This window comes from Aethalodelphis obliquidens, unplaced genomic scaffold, assembly GCF_003676395.1.
Source record: "Aethalodelphis obliquidens isolate GAN/ISIS:26980383/991018 unplaced genomic scaffold, ASM367639v1 scaffold61, whole genome shotgun sequence".
Lineage (NCBI taxonomy): Eukaryota > Metazoa > Chordata > Mammalia > Artiodactyla > Delphinidae > Aethalodelphis > Aethalodelphis obliquidens.
Window position 1 is genome coordinate 6,096,643 of NW_020838005.1, and position 22,219 is coordinate 6,118,861.

The window sequence follows — 22,219 nt, forward strand, 5'->3', positions numbered from 1 at the left end:
TAGGCAAAGCAAAACAGATACGTTGCACGCTTGTTTAAGGAGAGTGGTGTCAGGATGCAGTTAAAACAAGCACTTAGCAGGACACGAGTCGTGGAGAATGTGTGGCACTGGCCTCGTTGCCCAGGCCACCCCAGTAATCCTCTGCTTTCTGCTTTCCCAGGCTTGCGCCAAGGCAACGACCACGGCTCTCAGTACCGCTCTGCCATCTACCCGACCTCTGCTGAGCACATGGAGGCCTCCCTGAGGTCCAAAGAGGACTACCAGAAGGTAGGGTCCCCTCTCCCTCCCGGACCCCACCTGTGGAGGCAGAGTCTGGTTCTTGGCACTTGGCACTGTGTTCTGTTTTCACATGTTTTGGAAATTTCTGTCAGCCTGTTGGAATTGAGCCTTTCTGCTCCATAGAAGAATAGGCCCTTATGCCATTTCTCTTTAAAGTCAAGTCCTCCAGATGAATATACAGCTTAACATATAATCTCTCTCTCTCTCTCTGAGTCTCTCTTTTTTTTTCTCTGCCTGTCTTAATCTACTCGGGCTGCCATAACAAAGTACTACAGACCGGGGTGGCAGGGCGTGGAGGCTTAAACAACAGAAATCTATTGTCTCACAGTTCAGGAGGCTGGGAGTTTAAAATCATGGTGTTGGCCGGGCTGGATCCTTTGGAGGCTGTGAGGGCAGGATCTGCTCCAGGCCTCTCTCCTGGGCTTGTAGACCGCCGTCTTCTCCCTGTGTCTTCACATCATCTGCCCTCTATGTGTGCCTGTTTCTGTGTCCAAATGAACACCTTTATGACAACTCCGGTCATATTAGATTAGGGCCTTACCTAATGCCCATGTTTAACTTGATTATCTCTGTTAAAGACCCTATCTCTGGGAGGGAGGGAGATGCAAGAGGGAGGAGATATGGGGATATATGTGTATGTATAGCTGATTCACTTTGTTATACAGCAGAAACTAACACACCATTGTAGAGCAATTATACTCCAATAAAGATGTTAAAAAAAAGACCCTATCTCCAGATAAGTTCACATTCTGAGTTCCTGGTAGTTGGAATTCCAGCATCTTCTTGGGGACACAGAATTCAACCCATAGTGCTCTCTCTCTTGCTTGTAACAGTAGATTGAATTATAATAAAAATACTTCTCAGAAATATAGATGTTACATCATGAAATAATTATTTTTCACCATTAACTTGTATTATATTTTTAAAATCTCCTCTGATAGAGATTTAGTTCTTTTCAAAATAACTTGAGTTGCTTTAAATTTTAGAACTTTGTGATAGTGTTTAAATTTTAATTATCTTTATATTTTCTAGAGAGTTGGATCCACATTTAAGAGTAGAGCCAGGAGCTACAGTAATGCTGATCTATTTTAGAATTATGTAAAAAGTCTGCTACGCAGCCATTCTCAGGAATGTGTGGGTTCTCCACCTATCCCTCTGGTGGCAGAGGTGGCAGTGAGGAGGGGGCAGGGACAAGAGTACACCTATTGAGAAAAAGGAGCAGGACATGCCACTCACAGTCAGTTCAACTCCAAAAAGCAGACAGGGCTAACGGAGATGCTGATAGGACCCCATTTATTCCTTAGCACGTCCCCTCCCTCCCTCCAAGGCTGTGAAGTCTGCTTGGATGATAATAGTAGGCAACCTCGAGGATGGCCCTCAGTGGTTGCTGCCCACGTGGAATCTCCTATCCCTGAGTGTGGGCTGGATTTAATGACTCCCTCCGAATGAATGACAGAAGCAATGGGATGTTACCTTTGAGATGAGTTCATTACAAGATTGTGGCTTCCATCCTGGGGGCCCTTTCTGTCTCACTGCCTCTTGGATCACTTGCCCTGGGGGAAGCCAGCTGCCATGTTGTGGGGCATCCCTGTATAAAGGCACACATGGCAAAGGGACCAAGGCCTCCAAGAGCCACATGCATGAGCTTGGAAGCCCCTCAACCCCAGTCAAGCCTTCAGTTGAGACTGCAGCCCCAGTTTGATAATTTGTCTGCAGCCTCACATTGGACCTCAAGCCAGAGGCACCCCAGCTGCACTGTGCTGCAGAAGCTACAAGAAAATAAACGTTTTGAACTCATTTGAGCCTGTTTATATTTCCATTCTAAAAAGCTTTTAAGTATAAATTATCCTTTCTCAGATCTCTTTTTATAATGACTTTTCTTTTTTTAAGTTTTTTTAATTAAAAAAATGTTTCCATTATAGTTTATCACAGGATATTGAATATAGTTCCCTGTGCTGTGTAATAGGACCTTGTTGTTTATCCAGTCTATATATAATAGTTTGCATCTGCTAGTCCCAAACTCCCAATCCATCCTTCCCCCACCCCCCATCTCCCTTGGCAACCACAAGCCTGTTCTCTATGTCTGTGAGTCTGTATCTATTTTATAGATAAATTCATTTGTGTTATACTTGAGATTCCACATATAACTGATACCATATGGTATTTGTCTTTCTCTTTCTGACTTACTTTGCTTAGTATGGTAATCTCTAGGTCCATCCATGCAGCTGCAAATGGCATTATTTCGTTCTTTTTTTATGGCTGAGGAGTATTCCATTGTATGTATGCACCACATCTTCTTTATCCATTCCTCTGTCAATGGACATTTAGGTTGTTTCCAGGTCTTGGCTATTGTAGATAGTGCTGCTGTGAACATGGGGGTACATGTATGTGATGACTTTTCTTTCTCTTTTTTTTGAATTTTATTTATTTACTTTTTATGCAGCAGGTCCTTATTAGTTATCACTTTTATACATATTAGTGTATATATGTCAATCCCCATCTCCCAATTCATCCCACCACCACCCCTCCCCCGTGATGACTTTTCTGATAATGGTAGGCTTACCTGGGCACGTGTGCTTCCCTTCAGCTTGTGACCTCCAGCCTTGAATTGCCTCAGCTGGTATGTCAGCTGCATAAGTTTTTATCAGATGCCTGACACTCAGAAAGCCATGTATCATATTTACCTCAGGCAGACACATAAGGATGAGAGACCTCTGTCACAGGACTGTAGGCCAGAAGTGATGGGAGCTTCGTCTAGGATGGTGAAGGTATGAATGGAATGAAGGGATATTTAGGAAGGAGAACTAATAGAACCTGGGCCTGGATTGGAAGTGGAGACTAGATGAGGGGGAGGAATCCAGGGTGACTTAGGTTTCTGGCTAGTGATGTTTTGTGTGAAGGTATGGAGGAGCAGAGGCAGATTTGTGGGGAGGGTGAGTTAAGTTTGGAAGGGTGGTGTTTAAGGTACCCCTGATGCGTGCATCCACGTGGCTATTAGGAGGAGACATGGGCTGTTCCCGCCTTGCAGGGAGGGTTATTGTGACTATCAACTGGGTTAATGCTTGTAAAGCACAGGGCGTAGCACATAGTAAGTGCTCAACAAATGGTAGCCCTTATTACTGTTGGGATCATCAATTTATATTTGGTAAATGAAGCCTTAGTTGCTGATACGATCGCTTAGAAAAGTGAAAAGTGATGAGAAGAGGAGGCTTAGGACCTGAGGAACACCAGCATTGGAGAGATGGGTAGGGAGGTGCCTACACCAGACAAGGTGCTGTGGCTCCACTGAGAACTGGCCCCATGCAAACCCTGAAAAGTTAGTTCTATTTTATTTAATCTCTTTATATTTAATTATAAAGGCTGTGTTAGTAAGTAATACTAAAAGTTACATATGATTAATGCTATATATTGATTTCCTAATATAATGATTTACAATCTCTTAAGGTACAAACAGTAATACTTAGAGACTCTGGAAGGATATTAATCTCCCTGCAGAATATCTCAAAATGAGTTGATATTCTGGTGTTCACAATGAAAATTTTAAGTTCACAAGGTCAGTGCCTTCCACGTGATGTTGAAGAGGCTAACTTACACCTAATTTTCTGGTTTCTACCCCAATATAGTTTCTTATCCTCAGCTTTGAGTGGAACCCACATTGGTCTTAGATAACAGATACACATATGAAGTAAAATTTAGTTATTAAATATTATTTGTTTTAATAATTTCTCCATTATTTTTGTAGATTTGGGGAATGTTAATCTTATATTCTAGACAGTTGTTCTAACCTAGTGCTTTTTGGGTGTTCTGTACTTAAGCCTATGGGAATTAAATACATTCCTACATATACATATTTTTTGTTTGACTTTTAAAAGTAGGGTCTATTTTTAAAATAAAGATTGGGGCCTTCTTGTGCCCCCAGCATCCAGATACCCATTGCTGTTAACATAATCCCATAGAACTGCTTTATCACCAGCTCAGAGAACAAATACTCTCACGACTCTTTTATACATAAATAAAAACTGGCCCTGGAGTCCACTGATAGATGAGTAGGAGGTCCAGTATTTCCCTCCTGGCAAACTGACTAAAACCCATAGAGTCTTGACTCTAGAGCAGAGCCTCCGTACAGCTCTCCACCCAGTGGTGGTGGTCTCTCCTGCAGCGTCCGGCAGGAGCCGCTAGCCACATAGAGGCGTTGAGCACTTGAAATGTGGCTCATGCAACTGAAGAACCGAACGTTTTATTTTCTTTTAACTGATTTAATTGTGCATTTACATAGCCACAGGAGGCCAGCGGCAGCCTGATTCGACAGCACAGCGGTATAAGGGGTGGGGCGGTGTGTGTGTTGCAGGGGGTGGGGCGTCAGTCTGGCTCCCGGGCTGGCAGACCCAGGGTTACAAGCCCTCTGCTCCCGGGCTGGTGCATTGTGAGAGCTCAGGAACTGCTCTCTCCTCTCCTCTCTGGAGACGCACAGCATGAGGGTCAAGTGCTCTTCCTCCAGCCACCGCTGGACAGAGCTGAGGACTGAGAGCCATGGCCCTGGGGACCCGTGGCTGAGCTCTGTCAAGTGCAGAGATCTCTTCCTTTCCTGACACAGCCAGTGCCCAAGGGTCCCCACCCGGAAGCTCCGGGTCAGGATTTATCCTTCTGTCCCACCTTGAGCAGTGAGAACTACTGTCCTTTTCCCTCTTTTCCTATCTATGCCACGAGGGGTCAAGCCATTTTCCTTTTCAGGAACCAAAGAACAAGGTGTCTCATGGTGTCACCTACCTTGTTGAGCACTGGCACACAGGTGACCACTGTGATTTTTGTCTTAGTCTGGGTCCTGTAGAAAGGAGAGCCCGTGAAAAAGGCTTATATGTGAGGACTTTACTGGGTGCCACAGAGCAGGAGTGAGGGGCAGGGGAGTGGAAGAGAAGAGGAAGGAGAACCAATGTAAGTTGGCCCCTGCTCTCGGTGAAGGGGTGTCTGGTCCTTATGAAATGACGGGTCCTTCCGGGGGAAGAAGGGAAGCATCTGTCCGTTGGATGCCACCCCCCATGGGTTCACTCCGCACTTCTGGACTGCACACCTGTGGGCTCAGGATACTGTGTCCCCAGGGCAGGAAGCAAGAGGCACGTGGCATGGGTGTGAGGTGAGACACTGCATGAGGCTACGCAGAGTCCATGCAGAGCTGGCCACTGCAGCAGGGACTGCAGGAGAGAAAGGTGAGGCCGAGGGGATCTGAGCTGATGCACGAGAGGTGCAACAATGTACAAAGGGTCCTTCACCCACCCCTGCCCGGTCCACGCCAGCCAAGTGACTACAGTGTCTCCAGGATAATTTACCATGATTTAGTGACTTTCTGGCTCCTCTGTTAGAGCAGAGAATGAAAAACACGAGTCTAATTTTAGCAGGCATCCTGCTACAATCGTAGAATTACATAATATACAGTTATGTATGTATATAGTTGATATATCTATATGTACATATAATGACATTGATGTTAATAGAACAGCAAAAGTACCGAGTACTTACTACATGCTAATTACTGTTTTAAGTACTTTATACAAATGGAGCCATTTCTATATCTCTGACTATATGTATCAGTATACATACATAGATATAATGGATATGTTTAGATATACGTATGAATATGTCTCTCTGTATCTTTATGTAAAATTGTATGCATTCATGCATTTCTTGTTTCTAGTTTTGAAGCTTGTATCAATTTTTAACTGTCCGTGCAATTGGTATAATTGATAAATACACACCAAAAGAAGAAAAAGAAATCAGCAATTCTCAGTGCTGGTGAGAGGCAGTGTGATTAGCTTTTACACCATAAAGAAGTTGATCTGTGTTTTTACATTTACCTTAAAGAGTAACGTGGTTTTTACTAGGTCACTCACGAAGTAGGGAAAGAGTCTCAGATATCACAAGTTGCCTTCACAGGTGAGTGAAGGAGAGGAAGTTGGGAGGTGACACCTGGAATTGGCTTCCCGGGTTTTCTTTCCAGCATAACCTTGAACACATTCCTGAAACAACAGGGGTCTTTAATGTGGGAGAGTCATTCTTAACAGTACTGGATGAGGGCCTAGGACTCCGTAATCTACCTCATTACAAACATTCGGGTTAAACCTCGGGGAGGTTCTGCAGATGGCTTTCCATCATTTTATATGTATTGTTTTCTCTGGTAAGAGTTGGCACTTCTGGCCCTGTCACCACATCTGGGGAATTCATCTTATTTGAGCCCTGGCGGGACCCCTCTGTACTAACTATAACATTGACTGAAGTTACTAATTTAATAGTCTTCACTGGTTTGCCCCCAGTGACCCCCTAGTAAGCAGCTTCAGCAACTTCTTTATGCCACGTGAAGTTGAGAGTGACAGTATTACTTACCACGGAACAGCCATTTGAACATAAAATTAGCTGATTTTATCACAGGGACCAATTGTTGAGCTAATTAGATGTGCAGTACTGCTGATGAGCCAGAAACCCAAAGTGATTTTCCATCTAAACTGTGGTTTTCTGCAGAGTTGGCTGGGTTGTAGATACCAGGCTCACCAACAACCCTAGGAAAGGAAGAAAGGCTGAAGAAGTTTGCTAATTTCCATTCAGATTAGAGGAGGCTGGAGAATCTTACAGAGGAGGATCAGAGTGACACTTCAGCTTCACGCTGGGTTCCTTGACCTTGAAAGGGTGGGATTCTGTTCACAGAATCTGACAGCTGCTTCACATCTTTGGTGAGCTGCAGCCTTTGCACAAAATGTGGGGTCTTCTTGCCTTTGACAAAGACTTCGTAATCTTTTGTTAACAGCATTTTCATATTTTTTCCTCAGAGTTTCACGGTGGAATTCTTTGCTTATGGTATTAATTGGAGGAGACAATTGGATGTATTAGTAATTGTTTTTGGATCATGAGATGTAGACGGTTTACTTCTCAAGTGAACCTATGATGACATTTTCTAATACTCTAAGTTGAATAGTGACCTGTGGCAGGGAGGGGGGTTGTTCACTTGTGATTTTTATGTCCTGAAAATTTGACTCTTCCTCATTTAGGAATTAAATCTTTTGATCACCAGTAGAGTATGTTACCTGAAATTTGACAGAGAATTAATAAATCTAAAGGTTGTTCTGGCCACGTGGCCCACTTCCTTCCCAACTCCTCAAAACTTCGTGAACAGTAAGCACAAGCTTTCCTCTGGATAACCTCTTTGGGTGAATGTTCAATTACCCACCATGTGTCAAATATAAAACAGTGCCCTAACATCTGGCTCTGTCTCTCAGCATCCCACCTATCCATCCATCCAATCTTCAGCATAGCTATAGTCTCTATTTGCCATATTTTATCTTAAATTTCAATTATCTAGCAATCTGTCACTGCTCTATACAGTGTCATTTTTTTTAAAGTACCCAAGTGAAAGATAAAAAAATATATGCAGTGATTGGATTACAACAAGTATTTTTTAGAATTGCTTCAGCTTTGATTATTTACTTTGATTAGTGGCTGCCGACATTCCATGGCATTCGCCACATCCTTTCAGTCTCTGTCTAGGTGGCCACGTTGCCTCCTTCCCTTCTATGTGTCTAATCTCCCTCTGCCTCTCTCTTACAAGGACCCATGTGATTACATTTAGGGCCCACTGGATAATCCAAGATAATCTCCCCATCTCAAGACCCTTAATTTAATCACAGCCATATAAAGTAACGGTCACATGTTCCAGGGATTAGGGCACCAGGGGGCACCATTATTCAGCCTACTACAGTCTGCGGATCTGCTTTCCATCCTACCACTGTCACATGTCCAGCCTCAAATGGGGGCTGAAACTGGGAGCTCTTCTTTCCTGGGCTGCTCACCCAGTGGGTGCCCATCTGGCTTCTTCTGGACTCCAGGGCCATCCACAGAACACGCTCAGTATCCCAGAGAGGACAGGGCTTGCTCTCCTCTCTCTTGGGGTCTGTATCTAGTTTTGAAGGGAGGTACAAATTTTCATAAGCTTATCCCCCTTTCAAACATCTCTACCTTCAAAAAAGATCCACCTTCACCCCCATCCTGCTTACCAAAACAAAGTAGCATACTAAAAATAACAACAGGAAAAAAACCCTAAGAGCTAGATTTGGGGGAGAAAATTATGCGTGTGAGTGAGTAATCAAAATAATGTTGGAATGGCTGGGGAGGGTGTTCTGGTACTCTCCTAGTGACTTACTACCCGTGGATCCCTGAATTTAAAAATGAAGATCCAGTCTTCATTTTTAAATTACCTGAGTGTGGATAGCAAAATTTCCTCATAGGCTTGTTATAAGAATTAAATAATATTTTCTATATATGTAAAATACCTCTTGTTATGGACTGAAAAAAAAATATATATATACCTACTATAGCTAGCCTGTAGTAGCCACCCAATATGCATTAGTCAAAGCTGAGCCCCTTCAGTCTTCCAGTCAAGAAAGTAGTTCTAATTATGCCAACTCAATTGAGAGAAATTAAATATAATTAATAAATATCCAGTTATGCTATAATCATCATAATATAACTGGACCTGATAATTCCCTACCAGGAGGTACAGATCATTTGTGTTTCCTTGTAAGCATCTGTAGGCTGAAAATTTGAAAATTGGTCCTTCCTTCCTTACCTTCCCCCCGTCTTCCTCAGTAAATTAATACATTAATTACCTTATCAAATATTAATTGTGTACTGATTAGTTGCCAGACTCTCATTATAGTTGTTTCAAACACAGCTATCTGAAGAAGGATCTCATGAAGTTTCTTGTAATAAACTGTGCTTGCTACACATGGTCACAAAAGCCCATGTGTCACAAATGCTCTTTCCTGTAGACCATTTTCTGGGAACTATCCTGACATTAAGTGGGCTGTCTGGGGGCTCCTGGTCATCCTTGTTTCCCCCAAGACCTGGTTCTGTGCTTGGCACCTAGCAGATTGTCAGCAAATATTTGTTGACCCGAACGAAAAAGATGTAGCAGAATAAAGAAACCCACTGTTACCCCTTGTTACAGACTGAATATTTGTGTCCTCCCAAAATTCGTATGTTGAAGCCCTAACTCTCAGTGTGATGGCATTAGGAGCGGGGGCCTTTGGGAGGTGTTTAGGGTTAGATGAGGTTATGAGGGTGGAGCCCCCATGGTGGGATTAGTGTCCTTGTAAGAAGAGACACCAGAACCCACTCCCTCCCTCTCTCTCTCTCTCTCTCTCTCCCGCTCTCTCCCCCTCTCCCTCTCTCCCTCTCTCCCTCTCTCCCTCTCTCCCTCTCTCCCCCCACGAGCACACAGAGAAGAGATCACGTGAACACACAGTGAGATGGTGGCCGCCTTTAAGTCATGAAAAGAGTCCTCACAATGAAACCTACCCTGCTGGCACCTCCCTGCCTCCAGAACTGTGAGAAAGAATTGTCTTTTGTTTAAAGCAACCCAATCTGTGGTACTTTGTTATGGCAGCCCGGGCTGACTAAGATACCAGGGAGGGGTGGGGAGAACCATAGCCGTGGGTGAGAGTAGCTGGGGCCCTGCTCTGCCCTTACTGACCCTGACCTTGCACAAGTCTTTACAGCTCTACTTCCCTGTGTATAAAGTGGGGAACATAAGAACAACAAAAATTTTTATAAACGTTAACAGTTTCCAGTGCTTTGTCCCGTATCACATGAGTGGTAAGCCTCACCCCACACAGGGAAGTAGTTCAGGGTCTGTCCTCCTACCTGCCTTAGGAAGAAACCGAAGCTCAGATGGACTTCGTTCATGTTTCCAAGATGACCCAGGTAATACATTTAGACAGAGTCATCTGACTCTGAATTCCATATGCTTTCCTCACACACTGTCCTCGGTAATCTGTCAAGCATTTTATGAATATCACGTTTTAATGGGGTGACTCCAGAGACGAGGCTGTCGGCAATGACTTCATCCTGCTTTTCCAGGGGCCCTCAAATCTCAAACTATTGTGGAAATATAGGATCTGAGAACCTTCCTTTCGGTCATGAATAGAGAAAATGGCAGGATTATTCCTGTTTCTTTGTTTACAGGGAAATGGGTAGGTTGCATTCTAGAAATATCCCTTCTCAATCTATTGTGTTCTCTGTGCTCCGATGTGAAAACCAACGACAGCACTAAAAGACTCTTTTACCAACACCAAAAATCATTTATTTGCATCAAAGCACCCTGAGTAGACGTGGCTAAATGTCAGTTAATATTTGATGGTTTGGGGATTAACCAGCTCTTCTTCCTCTTCTTCTTTTTTTAAAAATTTGTGCTATTGTTTAAAGCATGGAATTATGATTTTTAAATGTCCGTGGAAAAGTCCTGAATAATTCATTCACCTACTTTAGTCAAAGAGAAAAATCCCCCTTTGTGTGCCCAGCAGTAAGGATGAAATTCCTCTTACACCCCTCTTGTAGCTTTGTGGTTGTCATTACAGGTATTATTATGAACTCTAAATAAGAACTTATGAAATAAAGGTTTTTATAATGCCCCTTTCTGGGAGGCAGGCATCTATATTTCTATGTATGCAGCCATACAGACAGATAGATCTTTTAGTTGCATCTGGGTGATTATTTTCATTTCCACTTATTACTGTGTGCTAGACTCCCCTTGTATGAGTACAGATTGCCCTTTCTTGCACTGTATTTAGAAATATCTGCATTACCCCTGGGCATTTGTTCATTAATAGGGGGTGGGGAGAGAAAAAGCTTGTAATAATGGGCTTTACATATTATTAAACTGTGTGCATTAACATTTGGGTCCGAATGAAAAATCTGGTTTGTGTTACTGCCCTCTGGTGGTTGTAGTCTGTTGCTGCAGTGGCAGGGAAGTGCGTCCCTGGGGTGGAGTTCTGCCTTTGGTGGCAGCGTCCAGGAGCGATGCAGACTAGGGCATTGCTGAGCCATCAGTCTTTGATTCACAGTCACTGCTTTTCATCCAAGTGCACTGCAAGCACCCTAGGATTCCACTTACTGGCCAGAATAATGATACAAGAAGGCATTCTTGTGAGGGCCAAGGAGACATTTTCATTTTAGGGGAGGTATACACACAAAATAACCCTGACCCACGTAGGGTGACATTTGAGTGAGTTCAAATTCTCCATGGGCCGCACTCCTCCTCATCTTGCAAGGCCAGCGTGGGAAAATGCAGTGGCTCCCTATGTGTGACATATGTACCACTTGTGGTACGTGAGGTGACTTCCGGATGTATCCAAACGAGCATTTTCAATGTTAATAGTTATGTGTGAATACCTTAATATGTTTTAGAAACAATGCAGTGAGTGTTTGAAGCCCACGATTTCCTGGGCGTTACTGCTTAGGTGATACCCAGGAGATAGGGCCCACACACAGCTGCTTGCTTTGCAGTGATAACGGCACTGGGTTGATGAGCCATTGGCTGGTGGGGCAGAACCCTCGTGGAGGTGGGGGGATGACTGGGGGCAGCAGCAGCTCAGCCGCCTCTCTAAGCCTGGGGTTCCTGATTTGTTCAATAGGATCGTAATGGCTCCTTCTTAGGGTGCTATAGCATTATAAGGTATGGTGTGCATGTCAGGCATCTGTCACAGAGTACGCGCCCTCATCTCCTCACGCTAGGGACACTCCTCTGAGCCTTCCTCCGTGTTCGCATCCTGCTTTGCTTGCCACACCCATTCCACCCTTCATCGGCCCCTTGTCAGAGTTTCCATGTTCTTCTCCCTCTAGATTGTAGGTGGGGCCTGCCCTGTGGAGTGAGCCCATGTGGCTCTGTGCACAAAGCAGGCTCTCTCCACGTGCTTGTGGCAGGAATTAAGTGCAAAATCATTCTAAGTGACGTTTCCCGTCCTCTGACACATTCGGTACATTTCATCTATCGGATGACGACAGGGCCTATACGTGGTCCCTCCTGTCTCCCTGATTCATGTGGTCTGATAACCGGGACCAGATTAGGTCCCTGCCCATTGGCTGCAAACAGGGAGAAAAGGTCTGCAGTGTCTAGTGCCTGCCAGCGCCAATATCGCTCTTATCTTACCAACTGACATATATAGGTTTATGGTCTGCGCCTGCGTGCACATGCTCTACTTGTTAATTTCAGAGGCAGGTAGACGGAAGGCAGTGGAAACATTTTAAATACAGTATTTCAGCTAGGGTAGGATCTATCCTGGAGACAACACAAGAGCCTTTGTTGCTCAAGCAGGTAGATTTATAAGGCTTGCCCTGGTTTAGTCTATATAAAATGGCCTTAGGAGTGGTCCAATCAGAGAAATAACCAGGGCGGGGTGTGGGGGGGAGGGGAGTAGGAGCCCTTACAGTTCAGGGGCAACCGGAGTGAAACAGGGTTTGTTGTCTTCCTGTGAAATTCCCGTGGATTTTGTCTCAGCTCCATGTGGTTCTAAGTTTCTCCGATTGCCCTCCACAGAGCTTCCCAGCCTGTTCCTAAATGACTGCAGAACGCCCGCTTGCATGTCTGCAATGGAGGCGATGTTCATTTAAGGCTTCGAGAAATCAGAGCTTTCACGATTGCCGTGAAAGCCAGAGAGCCGCAAGCACCTCAGTAGCGGAGATGAAAGGACATGTGTGTGCATGTGTGTTTGGAACTTAAAGGACAGGGAGAAAAAGAAAAGAGATGTTACCGCTTTGCACTTCCTTCAAAATATGCCTGACTCCCTCTGGTGGGACCATTTAACTCCAAATGCGTCCCCCCCATCCCCCTCGGCCCCTGCCACACGCTCCCCGCTCCCACGACATTCATCTTGGCTTCTGTGACATCTGTTCTGGGCACTGCGGAGCCGTCTTCTCGTTGCCATGGCAGCCGGTGGAGAGAGCCCGCCCATTGGCTGCTAGCGGAGAGGAGAAAAAAGGCCCGCAGTGTCAGGGGTCGTGTGCCTAGTGCCAGACTGCCACTGTTTTCAGTCAGCTGCTGGCTTGGCCACATTAACGGAGCACGGGGCGACGGGCAGAGGCCCGCAGGGACCGCCCACCACAGCTGTGGACATTGCCGGGGGAATGGGGGGCCCCCCCGAGGTCAATGTCATTAGTTTCTCCCTCAAGTGTGAAGTGTGTGAAGGACAAAAGCAGCGCCCGTCAAGACGAGTGGGCTGCCTTTTCCTTCACCTTGAAGTGCTCTGAGCTCTCTTTTCTTTTGTAGTGTTTGGATTGAAATTCGTAGGATGACCCTTTCTAGTCCCAGCCATCCCCATAGTGAGAGGGCCTGGGCCCAAGTTAAGCTGTCAAAATAAAAGCCTCTATCAGATTCCATTTACCTTGACCATTACCCTGTCACTCTAAACCGAGAAGAGGACAGCATTCCATTTCAAAATCGGCACCCGAACCTGATTGTTTTAAAAATCATTTTCCTCCTGGGGCCACCTCTGAATTTCACGATGTGATTGGAATCATAGCTACGGGTTATAGTTCTGGCCTCAGAGCTGTAGGTCACTCGCATCCTTACCTCATGGCCGAGTGAATCTATGCCTCCGGTGCCTGACCGCACACCTGGCCAATCGGACAGGTAGAGAGAGGTACAGCCATGAAGGCCTCGCTGGCAGAACCCCAGCTGCCTATCTTGGGCTCCTCCTCGGGTGGGTTTTAGGTCCCCACCGACTAGTGATGGGGTGTCCTGTGCATCAGCTACACCCGGGGCCTTCAGTCTCCAGGGTCCGGTACCAGTTGGGATTTGGCTGTGGATGGTGACCTTGCCCCCTGGGCCAACACTGACAGCTCCAGTCAGCATAGTTGAGGCTGGAGAAGGAACTGTCACGAATATTCTCTCATCTGCTCCGCCCATGTGTGGTCCCTGCTTTACAGGAGACTGGAGCTGGTGGTTTCCAAGGTCACACCACTTGTGAATGGGTGAGCCCAGAATGCACACTTCAGTTCTTTGCTTCCAAACTCTGTGCTTGCTTTCTCCATCTGTCACATGGCCACAGTGGGTCCCTGGATGTTTAATGCCCCTACAGATTTATATATGGAGAAGGTAGCCTATGATGAAGGCCATTCCTCCCATCTCTACTCATGCTTTGTCATGCCTGTTTTACACTTGATAAGAATGTGTCATCGGTGTTTAATTTGTCGAGATCAGGGGCTAATGGCTTGAGGAATTTTTTTTGTTCCTTGTGGCGGCTGCTTGTGGTTATAATCTAACTGAAAGCACTGTATACGTGTACTTTAACTGAGCAAAATGCTCCCGGCTGATGACAAGGAGAGGATTTGTGCCAGAACCAGTGGGACAAAGTTAAAAATTATTGTCCCCTCTGCTTCCCTCTCTTAGACTTATTTTGTTCCCTTATTTATTTTGGGATGGTTTGGGCTTTATCAGGATAGAAATTGTAGGGGAATTCCCTGGCAGTCCAGTGGTTAGGACTCCGTGCTTCCACTGCAGGGGGCATGGGTTCAATCCCTGGTTGGAGAACTAAGATCCCACAAGCTGTGCAGCACGGCCAAAAAAAAAAAAATAGAAATGTACCACAAAATCATGATGGAGAAGGTCTGTGTTATTAACGTCTGCCTCTCTGCCATCTTTGCTCATCCCTTTTGTCCTGAATCTAGAAGTTTGAGGATTTACTCATAAATCTTTGAAAGAACTATGGAACAGAAAAAAAAAAAAAAGATATGTCACTTCCCTGTCTTTCCGTATGATTATAAGAGAGCTATTGCTTCTGCAACTTGGTGTAACCAGGACTGACACAGTTGCCAGTGGTTCACGTACTAGTCTTTCTATCCATGTGCTGATCAGAGCCAGGAAAGTGAACAAACACTGGATCAGGCTGGAAACAAGGCTGAGAGTCCCCCCGAGCTTACTCTCAAATCCAATGTCCTACGTCACCTAGAGGCTATTAAACCTACCAGCAAACTGAGTTCTTTCCTTTCCTCTCTCTTAGACTGGGTACAGCACCCACTTAGGGAAAATTAAGCAAAATTGAGAGCCTTTGCATTTCTAGAAATAGGACCTTAACAAGCATTCAAAAGAATGTGCTTTAGTGGCAAGAATGCTAGAATATTTCACATTGCAACTCAAATGATGCTTTTAGCAAAACTTGAGTGAAGTTACTTTGAGTAATATTTTGCCCCAAAAGATAGGATCAAGTGTATGGAGTAAAAATAGAAGGGGGTAGATTTTGACTTACAAAACCTACAAGCAACTGTTCTTCCAATTGCACTTTCCACTTACCCCCAGGTTTCACTGCTAATCCTCCAATTACCATCCTTTTTTTTTTTTTTTTTTGCGGTACGCGGGCCTCTTACTGTTGTGGCCTCTCCCGTTGTGGAGCACAGGCTCTGGACGCGCAGGCTCAGTGGCCATGGCCCACGGGCCCAGCCGCTCGGCAGCACGTGGGATCCTCCCGGACCGGGGCACGAACCCATGTCCCCTGCATCGGCAGGCAGACTCCCAACCACTGCGCCACCAGGGAAGCCCCAGTTACCATCCTTGATCAGTATTTATGAGGCCATAAGAAAAAATGTAGTGAGAAACAGGTTTAACAGTGAGTTTTCCAGAGAGAAAGTTAAGTAAAAGCCAGAGAGGTTCCTGGTGTCCCATTTAAATACCTGGAAAAGAAATCAGTCTAAACTCCCTGAATTGGTAAGAAATCTCCATAGCCTGTGATCACGATTTACTAGAGACACACAGGAATAAGACCACTAGACATCAGTACTCCTGCTGCCCACTCTACATCAGAAAAATGGCCAGGCTTCCTTTTTTCCCCATTTTCTTATCTGTAATTTTAGACTCATCTATCTGGAGAAATTTCTCTAAGATATTTAGTTCAACATTATTTAGCCACAGGATGTGGGTTAATGGTTGTATAAAATGGCCCTTAATTTCCTCACTGATTCTCAGAATGTATAACATAATGATGGTGAGAAACTATAGACAAGGGTTAGAGCTTGATCTTTTCTCAATAGAGATTTATCGGGCACCCACTGTATACCAGGAGACTAAAATGACAGCATTTGTTTTTGATCTAAACACTAAACTCTTGACACCTTATGTTCTTTGCATGTTGTATAGAACATCAGTTTCTTACTGGGCAATAAACTCCATGTACAGAATCCTCCAAAAGTAGATGTAATGTTTGTTTTATTTAGGCATTCTCATTTCCTTAAGGAAAGCACCAGACCCCTTGTGCCACAAGGATTCATTAACAAGCTTAGAAACATTTACCAGTACAAACACTTTATTACGAGTTAGCAAAGATTCAGTAGGAAAGAAAAATAATTGTGGGAGGAAAAAGAACCTGGTTTCAGGGATATCACTGTGCCAAAAACAGTTGAATGAAACTCTAATTTATTATTTTTGTACATATTCGCCCAAAGGGTGTTGTTTGGTGTCAAGAATCCACAAAGATTAACACTCAAGCACTTGTGATAGGAAAATGGTATTCAGCAAAGTGCCCTTCTTTCTGCTAAATCAGTTTGTAAAGTGGTCCTAAAAAATGCACACATTCTTTGTTATGACAGCACGGCTTTGTGTTTCTTTTGGTTTTTTTTGTTTTTTTTTCATTTTGGGGGCACTCTTTATATTAACCCATTTATTTAATCTTCTTCATAATTCTATAAGGAGAGTACTATTATTATCTCCATTTTGAAGATATGGAAAATGAGGCACAGAGAGGTTAAGCAACCTTCCCAAGGTCAGACAACTAACAGGTAGCAGTGCCACCCAACCTGGCTTAAAAGTCTATATGGCTTTGTGTTTCTGATGCAAGACTAATAGGACGTAAAAGTAGAGGTAAATTAGGAGCCTAGGAAATCAGGGTTGGGCGTTGATAAAAGGTAAATGAACGGTAGGGATATTCAAAGAGCAGCGGAAGAAAAAGTATCCTTAGGTAGGAGGTAAAGGCAAATAGGATGTGTTGAGGGATCAGGTGGGACTAAGAAAGAAAATCCAGGCCATTGTGTGTACACTGTGTGAAAAAGGAACCTAGGAACATAGACCTGGATAGAGAAATAGAGGAGAAAGTGAAAGGTGGGCCAGAATCAGTGTTTTCCAGTAGAAAGGAAAACGACATATTTTAGGATTGAGAGAACACTGGAAAGATCACGCAGACCAAAAAATGTCTATCTGAGCAGACTCCTCAGTGCCCAGCCCTGTCCATGTCAATGCCACGAGGCTGTTGAACTAGATTTGGGTGATTGAAAAGAATTTGTGTCCCAATCCTATTTACTGTGGAAAAACTGTGAGCCATCACATTGCGAATTATTAAACCTACTTTACAGAGTTGTGAGGATTATATACGATCACATTTCAATTCAATTCCCAAGTATTTACCAAGTACCTGCGTGTTGTAGGGGAAGGACGTGATAGAAATCCATATAAATCAAACTCTAAAAGCATGTATGTAAGAATACATGTGTACGTATAACTGAATCACTTTGCTGTACAGCTGAAACACTGTGAATCAACTATCCTTCAATTAAAAAATAAATAACTAAAATCTAAAAGCACATCTGCCTGACAGCTCAGAGCTTGGAAGAGCATTCTGCATCAGCTTGGCTGCATTTATTGGGTGAGTCTCCAGTTAGCTTCAGGTAGAGAGCGAGGCTCATGTTGTAATAAAACGACTATTTTTTCCAGGAAAAAAAAAAGGCAGAGAAGAAAGCCAGCTAGTAGTGCTGGTGTGGAAAAGGCTTTCAAATGTGAAATTACTTATCCAACTAATGATACAGCCGTTTAAAAGCCAAACTAGAAGTTGACTGTAGGCCTCTGTGAATTCTGGAGTCCCACCCAGACCTACTGAATTAGAATCTTCAGGGGTGGGGCCAAGATCTGTGAAGTTTTTAAAAACCCCCAAGTGATCTTGATGCGCAGCTAGGTTTGGGAAGCTCAGTGTAGTGGATGAGTCCTTAGTCTTGGGCATCCTTAGTCCTTAGTTCTCTGACTTAGGACTTAGTCTTGGGTGTTTGAGCCTGGATGACTCACTGAACCAGTCAGCTTCAATTTCCTAACCTACAAAATGGATCTAATCATGTGTACCTGGGAAGTTTTATCGTGTAGAATAAATGAGCCGGAATGTACCAAGCCCCTGATTTGCAGGAGGGCTTGATCAGTTGTAATCGTCTTCTCTCCTCTGGGGCATCCTGGCACGTTGTCCTCAGTCTATACTGAAATCTTGAGTTACATCAGCAATTGGTATTAGAGGCAAATGACGTGCTCAAGAGATTCGACCCTGAACGCTCACGTGTTGATGAGGAAGGGCTGGGCCAAGACAGTCGCTGGTTGGGGTATGTTGATAACTCATTTTCCACCATTGCATTTCCCCCCCCTGATGTAAGCTACTCGCTCCCCCCGCCCCGGGTGCCCTCTGTCCCACGAGGTACCCCTCACACAGCTTTCTGTCCCACTCTCCTCCTGTGCCATGTGAGCTGGCTGGATCTGCTCAGCTCGAGGAATTAAAAATGGCTTGTTAGTAACGAGCTGCACCAAAGCAAACAGCTCTTTTTGTTCTTGAGTTCTGTTCTCTAGTGTTTGAGATTTTAGGCGATTTCATTTCCATTGTTCTTACAGGCATGACCTTGAGCAGCGATTCTCAGACTTTTTGGCCTCAGGACCTCTTTAAACTCGTAAAATTTATTGAAGGCCCCCATGAACTTCTGTTTTTGAGGGTTGTGTCTATTGATATCTACCATATGAGAAATTAACACTGAGGTTTTGAAAACACAAGCACACATTCCATCAGCCACCAGAGTGATGATGTCATCACGCTTCATGTAACTTCTGGAAAATTCCACCTCCACTTGTGAGAGAATGGGAGTGAAAGAAGGAAATATATCTTAGTGTTATCATGAAATAGTATTTGGCCTTGTGGACCCTGGAAAAAATCTTGGGGTTGGGGGGATGCTCAGGGGTCCCTTGGCCACCATGAACTGTTGATGGTGAGTACTCAGGGTATGTCGTGTATCAGAGAAGCACAGAAATGAAAGCAGAGGACACTGAACCACTCACCGATACAGCTGGGAAGGTGGCTTCAGGAAGGCCTCAGAGCCCAGTTGCCAAACTGAGCTTATGACGTAGAGCTTCAACCATTGGGCTTGCCCTGTGTCTCAGGTTAGTGGCTTAGGGCACAGGCTCAAGTGAAAGATGGCTGGGTTCCAGTCCCAGCTGTGCTCCTTGTGACCTTGGGCAAATTTCTTAGCTTCTGTGGCCTCAACGTCCTCACGTGTTAAATGTGGATCATAAAAGTACTTACCTCATAGGCTTGCTGGGAAAATTAAACAAGATAATGTATGGAAAGGGACAGGCATCTTGTACAAGCATCCAATGAATATTAGCCGTAACTGCACTCCCATAGAACCCCCAACTTGTTATATTGCTCTTTATTTTTTTTCTTTTTTGTGGTATGCGGGCCTCTCACTGTTGTGGCCTCTCCCGTTGCGGAGCACAGGCTCCGGACGTGCAGGCTCAGCGGCCATGGCTCACGGGGCCAGCCGCTCCGCAGCATGTGGGATCTTCCCAGACCGGGGCACGAACCCGCGTCCCCTGCATCGGCAGGCGGACTCTCAACCACTGCGCCACCAGGGAAGCCCTATATTGCTCTTTTAGCTTCAAAACAATGACTTCTTGGAGGTGTACGTTTGTAATAGGTAGCGGCCGCCACTCCTAGGAATTACTGCAGCTTTTCCCCATCTCTTGTCTCAGCTGCTCTTCTTTCTGACAACACCCAGGCTGGCTCAGCAACTGAGCAATGCAAGGGGATTCCAGGCTGCACGGTGAATGCCATCTCTCTCTGCCTTCCCATCAGGCTGAAAGCAGAGCTAAAATCGGTTATGATGAGTTTACAAGTCAGACCTAACAATGCATGCTGTACGTCATGCTGGCGTGATCAGTGTTTTCAAGGTGGTATGAAACTCGTAATAAGCCAACAAATAGTATTATTACAGCTGAATAAACCGAAGCATGATTTATGATGATTAAAATTTGTTTGTAGCATATGTTTGTCTTTTCTTTTTTACCCCTAAGTGGAATGTGTGTTTCTGTAGCACCATCCATGTTGCCAATTGCATTCCCAAACCACTTTTTAATTGTCTGCTAATCAGTTCTTGGGAAAGCTCAGCGATGGTAGGTGACCCAGTTTTCCTTATTTGACAAATGTAAATGTAACGCTTCGTTCCTTGTGGGGGGAGGTCCCTGGTGGCCCTCACATACAAGTCAACAGATTTCTGCTACAAAAAATGTTAATATTGTTTTTAAACACTATAGGTGAATTTGAAGACTTTACTGAAAAACAAAAGATTTTAAAGTGATATCCTATAAATAACTAGCGTGATGTATCCAACCAAATGAGATAATCTCCAAGCCAGCTCAGACCCTGTTCAGCACATATGTGGGTATCAATAATGAATCAAGAAATGAATTCATCCTCAGTCTTTCTGAGTGTCTCTCTGGGAGACACCTCTTGTGGCTCTGTTGGTCGGACCCAAAGGTCTTTGAAGATAGAACACTCTGTAGTCCCAAATGGCAGCAGCATGCCTAGAACTGACATGTGATCGTTATCTCTAAGCCGTGAGATTGGAGCTTCTTCTTGCTCTTGCTAGGGAGGTAGCATGTATCACCTAAAATGCATTGGCTTTGGATGGGAAGACCTGGATTCTCATCCTGTCCCTTGTACCTACAGTGTGACTGAGGCCAGTGCCTTTGTCTCTCTGGTCGTCCTTCTTCCCATGTGTACAGAGATGTTTTAACAGCTGTCCCCTCTAATGCTGGTCTAGAGAGTGGTGGCTGGTTCCCTCCACCCTCAGGCATGCAAAGCCAGCCATGTCCAATGGGCTTGAGGGGAGGAGAAAGTTGCAAAAAGTGAGAATCAAAAATCATTAAGCAGCTAGACGAGCTGACCACAGTGATTTTGAGTGAATCTGGAACTTAGAATCTCAGGTTTCCAAGACAGGGAAGCTCAGTTCAGCAACGTATTCTCCATTCCTGTGTGAAGTGGTGTACTCCAAAGACCTCAGGTCCACTCTCGGGCCTGTGAATGCCTGGCGTGGACAGACTTCTTTTTCCTTAGTGTATCAGTTATCTATCACGGCGTGACAAACCACCCCAAAACTTGGTAGTTTAAAGCAAAAAATGATTTTCTATTTCTCATGACTCTGTGGTTTGGCTTTTGTTGATATTTTGCCTGGGCTCCTTCATGGGACTATGTTTAGTTGGCGGCTGGGCTCAGCTGGGGCAACTGGGATGTCTGGACCTCTTTATACTTATAGGGACTTTCCTTCTCCAGGACGTTAGCCCAGGTTGGGCTGCCTCACAGGGTGATGGCAGCATGCTAAGCCCTGGTGTGCAGGTACTAACCAAGCCTCTGCTGACTTTGCTGATGTTCCATTGACTAAAGCACATCATATGCTCAAGCCCAAAGTTGGGGGGGGGGTGCTGCCCAACAGTGTGGGTATCAGTAGGTGTGAGTCATGGAGGCTATTAGTGTACATTCTACCCCCTCCCCCTTAACCTCAGTCTTTTGATCAGTAGGATGGGAATGGGTTGTATAGAGGGCCAGCCTGGGAGTCAAGAGATGTGTTTTTTTATGTCCAGTCTATTTCTAAGTATGTGTGTGATCATAGGCTCCATTTTCCTCAGGAGTAAAGAGAAAGTTTTGGACCAAATGAGCCAAGGGCCCACCTCTTAAAACACACACACACACACACACACACACACTCTCTCTCTCTCTCTCTCTCTCTCTCTCTCTCTCTCTCTCTCTCTCTCTCTCCCTTTTCCATCTCCCATGCAATGTGGAAATCAAATGTTCTTGGAAGTATCTTGAAAGTGGTACAGAGCTATACAAATGTAATTTATTATTACAGATAATATTTATGGAAAATTCTGGTAAACGTATTTTCAAAAAACTTGTGATGAGATTGTAAGCCTATCTATGAAAATATAGCAGAATTAAAATAAGCACCTTATTCAGAGTCCCATTTCTCTTCTGGTGTTTTAAGTTCACTCTACAGAAGTTTGGCAAGTCAAGGTGTGTTTGTATAAAGTTAAACAGAATAGAAGGGGACTAAAAGGTCA

The 22,219-nt window shown here is 44.6% G+C and overlaps 1 protein-coding gene across 5 annotated transcripts in view; it reads left to right on the forward strand.

The window, feature by feature from the left end:
• The window catches only part of MSRA (methionine sulfoxide reductase A), a 371,535-nt gene that overhangs the window by 273,780 nt on the left and 75,536 nt on the right, over positions 1–22,219 (forward strand). For all 5 annotated transcript variants that reach the window (XM_027087936.1, XM_027087939.1, XM_027087938.1 and 2 more), the window contains one exon: positions 161–267. In XM_027087936.1, the coding sequence (XP_026943737.1) occupies positions 161–267 (107 nt within the window). The remainder of the gene's footprint in view (positions 1–160; positions 268–22,219) is intronic.